This window comes from Austrofundulus limnaeus, unplaced genomic scaffold, assembly GCF_001266775.1.
Source record: "Austrofundulus limnaeus strain Quisiro unplaced genomic scaffold, Austrofundulus_limnaeus-1.0 Scaffold945, whole genome shotgun sequence".
NCBI lineage: Eukaryota > Metazoa > Chordata > Actinopteri > Cyprinodontiformes > Rivulidae > Austrofundulus > Austrofundulus limnaeus.
The window spans coordinates 96,671-103,986 of NW_013953347.1; the positions used below are offsets into that span (position 1 = coordinate 96,671).

Genomic DNA, 7,316 nt, shown 5'->3' on the forward strand with positions numbered 1-7,316 from the left:
AACAGTACTATATAACATTTTAGACACATTCTAGACAGTTTATCAGCTAAACAAAGTTAATTTTGGGGTAAGTTACTCTTTAAAAAGGGGGACTGGGGGGTGCTGCAATTACAGGGACATCACTCTCCTTAGCCTCCAGGTAAGGCCTTTTCAGGGGCACTGGAGAAGAGAGTGCGATCGATAGTCGAACATCAGATTCTGGAGGAACAATACGGATTCTGTCCTGGCCGTGGAACACTGGACCAACTCTTTACCCTCACCAGGGTCCTCCAGAGGTCATGGAATTTTGCTAATCCAGTCTACATGTGTTTTGTGGACTTGGAGAAGGCATTCGACCATGTTCCTTGAGGTACACTGCGAGAGATGCTCAGTGAGCATTGTGGTGGTGACTGATTGTGGATCCGTTGTTACAGGTCATYCAGTTCTTACACAAGCTTTGTTAGAGTTTGGTTCACATTTCTGGTAGTAAGTGCGAMCCCTTCATGGTGGAAGATGGACTCYAAGGCYGCCTGTTGACACTGATTCTGTTCAGAACTTACATGGACAAAAGTTCTCGGTGCTGCCAGGGGGCGGAGGGAGTCCGGTTTGGTGGTCTCAGGATTCCAGCTCTGCTGTTTGCAGATGATGTGGCCGAGTGTGAAGTCATGGTCCTCAGTCAGAAAAGTGTGGATTGATCTCCAGGTTGGAGGTAAGGTTCTGCCTCAAGCGGAGGAGTTCAATGTTGTGGGATTTTGTCCWTGAGTGAGGGAAGAATGGAGCGTGAGATTGGTAGACGGATCGGTGCAGCTTCTGGAGCGTTGTAGACTCTGTATCGGTCTGTTGTGGTTCAGAGGGAGCTGAGCTGTAAAGAGAAGATCTCTGTTTACTGATCAGTCTACGTTCCTACCCTTACCTATGGTCACAAACTTTGGGTAGTGACCGAAAGAAAAAGATCGCAAATGAAGGAGGTCAAAATGAGTTTTCCCTGCAGGGTGTCTGTCTCCCTTAGAGACAGGGTGAGAAGTTCAGTGATTCTGGAGAGACTCAGAGTAGAGGTGCTGTTCCTCCACATCGAGAGMAAACAGTTGAGGTGGTTCATCTGGTAAGGATGGACCCAACTCGGAATAAGCAGAAGATAATGAACGGATAGAAATTCTTCCCATAGTAGCACCGTTTTTACTCACATTTTTATTTAAGTTTTGGTTCTTCATAATATATTTTTCAGTAGATTCTCTGCAAATTCATTCTCCAAGTGAATTTTCCTAATTAAATAACTGATTATGATTAAATATCATCATCTCCTGTGTAGAGGTTGTTGTGACCTGCAATGAAACAACAATAACGGTGGAAATAGCAAAGACCTACAACATCAGACACAACGAGGACAATCTGCGTCTTAATGACTTCACTGATCCTTCCTGCAGCCTGACAAGACTCTCAAATGAAACTCACCTGGTGGCTGTTTTACCCCTGGGCACCTGTGGGACTCGTGTAGAGGTACAGTGCACAAATAATACAACTCAGTCATTAATATTTACGCATAGATAGAAGAAACAAGACTTAGTTTAGTTTTTTCTATTTTAACTATTTTTACCAACATCTTTGTCAGTAGAGCAAACTTGTGTTATAGGCTACACTATAGGTATAAATTTACCATTCATTTTCCTGTATGTTTTCATTAGGAGGATGCCGATAACATTTAYTTTAAGAATGATATCACATCTGCTGATCCAAATAAAGTTATCACCCGGGCCCATGATGTTGATTTCGCCATCACCTGCTCRTATCCAAAGAGAGCCAACCTGACTCTGGGCTTCTCGCACAAAAACCCGTACGCCTTCAGAGAGAAAGGCTTCGGTGCTTTCACCTTCCAGTTTGAATTCTTTGAGAGCCAAAACTTCAGAAAACAAGTGGACCCCAGCAGCTACCCGGTGGAAGTTTACCTCAAGCAGATGATCTTCATGCAGATAGAGGCCACCATGTCCATCCCCAACACGGAGCTGTTCGTGGAGTCCTGCAGGGCCACTCCCTACGACAACCCCAACTCCCGTATCAGATACACCATCATTGAAAATGGGTCTGTAGACCAAGACCTCTGTGTTTTACTGATTACTGTGAGAAACCGTCTTTAACTCAGTCTAACTGGTGTGTGACAGGTGTGTGAGGGACAAAACGGTACAAATCTACCCCAGTTCCAAGTCTCAGTTCAGATTTGGAATGGAGACTTTCGAGTTCATCGGCACTCATGACGAGGTGCAGTCCTTCAGCATTTCAGATTTTATACTATGCTCAGTATAAGATACCTCTGTTTTCCTAAACAATACATTTGAATGTGAAAAACCTTACAGTTAGGAGATAAACCGCTGTCTCCTCCTCGGTGTGTCTGCAGGTCTACATTACCTGCTCCGTCATGCTATGTGAGACTGGTGTTGCTGGAACTCGGTGCTCTCAGGGCTGCATCACATCCAACTCAGGGCATCGTCTCAGTAAGAGGGCAGCTTCAGCTCAGACCAACTCGCACTCCATTTCCCAGGGGCCTTTGCACCTTGCTAGGACCTCTGACACCAAAGGTGAGTGTGTGGAGTGGTTAGGTCATRAAGCATACCTTCTGTAGGCTGGTGGGATGTAGCATTTAGCTACTTTTGGCTTTTAGCTATGTTCTGCTTCATGTAGCTTTAACAAATCAGATTCGTTAGATTCAGTCATTCAGCTTTTAGTGTTCTTCCACAAAGTAGTGTTTTTACTTATGTATTTACTTACTTGCATATTTACTTTTTTATTTATTTATCCATCCATCCATCCATCCATCCATCCATCCATCCATCCATCCATCCATCCATCCCAGCATCCGGGCCCGGCCTGAACCTGGGCCTGAACCTGGTCTTCATTGTGGGCTGCCTCTTGGCATGTGGAGTGATCCTCTACAGATCAAGAAGGAACAAAGCTAAATATGAACGCCTGCCGACCTCTGACACAGAATAAATTCCTGTTTGCTTCTTTTTAAAGGAATTTTTAGGGTGTTTGTGATTTTAATGATTCTCATGTTCTGAAAATACAAAGGTTGAGGTTAGTAAAAGAATTAAAGTTCTTCTGTGGTTTGAAAACTGGTTGTATTTTTGAAGATGTAAACTAGTGCCTGTGACTTTATTGTTTTATAACATTATAAGATGAAATGCTCAGTTCTAAATCTATATATCCTCTATAATTAACAGGTTCCCTCCTAAATCTGTCAGGTCAAGTGGTTATTTCTGGTTGTTTTTGTCTTACAATAAAGTTAAACTGAAAAGTGCATCTTGAGTTTTTTCATCGTTTTTGCTGAAACGAAAAGTATTTTTTTTTTTTATTTACTGTTATTTATCTCATGGACCAATGGACAGAGTTTAACATAATGCTCAAAAAGTGATCAGCAGATGTTCCTCTACAGCTGAGAGTCAYAACCAGCTCAAACTCTGAGCGCTAACTGACCTGTTTTTAAAGCTTTAATTGTTGGAGATTGGACACGTTTTATTAAAACAGTTAAAAAGTAATCAGCTGGTGAACTTTCACAACTTCTGGAGTTCAACAGTCTCCAAACAGCTGCAACAACACAAAAATTATTTTCTTTTTGTGAGTTTATTTTCCTTTCTTCTTTTATTTTTGTTGGTTTTCTCTTTATATTCTGTTTTGTCTTCTCCTTGTTTGTCCAATGTGTGTTCCAGACCAGTTAAAGTTCACTCTGTCCTATTTTTATTAGTTTTATTATTATCAGTGAGCTGTTTTAACTGCCCTGTCAGCCTCTTTGAAAATAAATGATTTTTGTTTGATACCTGAGATGTTTAACAGACCACAGTCTCTGAGTGCTGATAAATCTGATAAAAAGTGACACTTCTGCATCAGATCTCACAGAATATCTTTCACGGCTCCACCTGATAAGCATTCTTTTATGGAACGTGAGCCTTTTATTTGTTTTTGTTATCAAACAAAGCATTGAGAGACACAACTGTGAACCTGCCGGAGCTGCAGTTSTTACACCACATTTTGTGACCGTCGTATATTGTAACCAGAGGGGGCGCTGTTGCATTTCTACAACAAAACTTGGYCGAAAATAGCCACAAAGAAAAATATGATACGCCAAAAGTGTAACGCTGAGGTGTTGGTAAATAGTAAAAATATTTATTTATAAACTGATTCGACTCATTGTGTACATCCTCTAATGTCAAAGAAATAACTTCTGATCACTGGCATGTTGACTATTACTACTTCTATTATTACTACTATACATGATAACAGCCATCATATTATGTGACCCTGTACTAATTTAATAACAGTCAGCATGTCAGTGATCAAAAGTTATTTTTCTGACACTAGTCTAGATGATGTAAACAATTAGTATAAATAGTTTTTGAATAATTTTTTTACTATTTCCTTAGCTACAGTGAAGTCACAATAAATGACAGCTGTCATATTCTGTGACCATGTATAATAACAATAGTCAAGTTTTTGTTTTGTTTTTTTCTTCGTACCTTCATCTCTGGCTTACTGTTGGCGTTTCATATTCTTCATGTTCGGCCAAGTTATAGACCAGTTCAGAGGTGGACAGTAATAGGTTGCCATTRGCATGGCAATCCTAATAAATATGAAGGGAATGAGATATTATCAAACAAATTTTACTGGGCTAAAATATTAATTCTCAACTATTACCAGTTCAAATTTGGTAACAGTAGCATAAAATATGAATATTTGAGACATAGTACAATCCAGCATGTCTCATTTGCATATTTGTACTCATTTATATGTCCAAACTGTACAGTTTGTCTAAAACGCTCTAATTTCAACACAAGGACTTCACTCTGAGCTCAAATTAAAGATAAAATCCCCACAAAACACATTCTACCATCCATATTTACTCACAGCATGATTAAATTAAAATATATATATTAATATTCATAAATATTTACACCAACACTATTTTCAGACAAATTTCCACCAATAACCAGCCAAACAACAAAAATAAACAATATATCCTTATATCTTTCAGAGCATTAACATTACACACAGCTTATAAAACCACCTGCAGCGAAAATATATTTGTTTACTCACATTTGATGCATATTTGTCCTCAAATATGTCCAAATTAGCGATTCAAAATGGCGACCGGAAGTCTTTTTTATCCAAATAAAGTTACTTCTCCTGGCCACAAAAAATCATTTTTCCACGTCTTGAAGCACTCGAAACACTTAATAACAAATATATTTTCATCTTATCAGCAGGTTTCGTCAGCTAACTGGACAAAAAACGATGGAAAACAACGTTTTCCTGTGAGCGTTAGCGTAGTAACACTGCTGAAACATGGCCGCCTCCRGTGTGTTGACATCTTCCATCACTAACAAAGTTCCCACCCCCGTTTATATACACTAAAAGAAAGGTACGGTGATTGGCTACACAGCTGTGGCATCAGAACAAAGCTCGGAGCTGATTGGCCGATTTTACAGTCAATCAAAGTTAGAAAGACGAAAACTGGAAGTTGGTCACCACTGATAAATTATTGGCCCTAGACAGGTGAAACTTGAACCCAGTTGGTCAAATGAGGTGTCAATCAAAAGAGGAGGKCCTAGACATCAAGTTTAATGCATTGCACATGGACACAGGTGGAACAGGAAACAGATATGATACTTCAAAAATAAAACAAATACAAAAGGGCACGCGTGTGTTCTGCTGAATAACAGGTTTTCAGATTCCAGAGATGTTTTTATTGCTTTTCTCAGTAAATGAAAGTTAATTTGTACTTCCTCCTCTAACCTAATCTCTATCCTGTGTGTTTCTGATTAATGTTTCTTCATATTGAGCCAGTTTGGACCCATTTCCTGCTCCTTGACAAACACCTSAGATCTTGTTTCTGCCTCTCACCTGCTGCTGACCTTTGTTGAAGATTAAACTTTAATCTTTTATCAGGAAATCAGTTTTTTGTTGCTCCTTCAGAAGTTAACACTGATTAAAATATTTATTTACTTGTTGTCCCTGAGCTCCCACATTAGAAACCTTTCCTCTCTTCTCTGTCGATGTTCTTTGTCTCTGGAAGCCTTTGAAAGCAGTTTAGTCTTTCAGCGTCCGTGCAGACGGACATTCAGCTGGAACCGGCCCGGCCCAGCTAATCCCAGAGACGATGTGTTCGGGTTTCCTCACTCTCTGTGGTCGATGCTTAAAACTCATGAACTTCCTTGTAGGTTCAGATGAAAATACAAAGCTGTCACAGTTTTGTCACCTGAAACCTGTCATTAGTTAAAAGCTGAGCTTCCTTTGCAGGAATCATAAATTCCTGTCTTTTACACTAAAACCTGATGATAAAWGATGAAGTTGTAGCAGATTTGGTCAAACCATGAAAACATCAGCAGGAGGCAGAGTGGTAGAGGAGTTGTCCTGTAACCGGTGGGTTGCTGGTTCAATYCCCTGTTCARTCAATGTGTCCACCTCTGTCTGTGTGGCCCAGAGCAGCTGTGGCTACAATGTAGCTTACCACCATCAGTGTGTGAATGAATGAAGTGTGAAGACTTGATAATGATTAATCATGTGAGGTAAATGTTTATTATGTCAGAACTTATTCAGTAAATCTGTTTCCATCTTTTATCCATTAACTCTCTTTGTGGAAAATCCAAAAACCACCTCAAGCAAGTGTGTCAATGTTTTTGCAAAATTGAGGAAGTTTTTGTCGTTTCCATCAACCTTTTCTAAGGCCATTCTTCAAAATGCAAACAAAAACTGTTGATGGAAACATGGTATAATCGTATGTGGTGCTGTTTGTAAAGTTACACAGTCAAAACTTACCACCAATATTTTTGTTTTATTTAACCTTTTATAAGAAAAAAAGAACAGATTTATTTTTCAAAGTCAGTTTTTCATCATTTGATTCATACATTTATAAATGTCATAGTTTATAAACTAAATATTTAACTTACAAATTAAATATTTAGTTAACAAGATAAATATTTAACTTGTGACTTAAATATTTAGTTTTGAGCTAAATATTTAGGTTAAATATTTAGGTAGCTAGCTAAATATTTAAGTTAAATGTTTAGGTGGCTAGCTAAATATTGAACTTGCTAGCTAAATATTTAGGTGGCTAGCTAAATATTTAAGTTAAATATTTAGGTGGCTAGCTAAATATTGAACTTGCTAGCTAAATATTTAGGTGGCTAGCTAAATATTTAAGTAAATATTTAGCTAGCCACCTAAATGTTTAAGTTAAATATTTAGGTGGCTAGATAAATATTGAACTTGCTAGCTAAATATTTAGGTTAAATATTTAGGTGACTAGCTAAATATTTAAGTTAAATATTTAGGTGACTAGCTAAATATTTAAG

General features: G+C 38.6%; 1 protein-coding gene across 1 annotated transcript; it reads left to right on the forward strand.

The window, feature by feature from the left end:
- Positions 1–539: 539 nt before the first annotated feature.
- Positions 540–3,082, forward strand: LOC106533429 (CUB and zona pellucida-like domain-containing protein 1). Its single transcript, XM_014029713.1, has 6 exons — positions 540–663; positions 1,289–1,476; positions 1,662–2,056; positions 2,136–2,232; positions 2,369–2,549; positions 2,825–3,082. Exons 1-6 carry the CDS (start codon positions 540–542, stop codon positions 2,959–2,961), a joined length of 1,122 nt encoding a protein of 373 aa, XP_013885167.1. The 3' UTR covers positions 2,962–3,082.
- Positions 3,083–7,316: the final 4,234 nt, after the last annotated feature.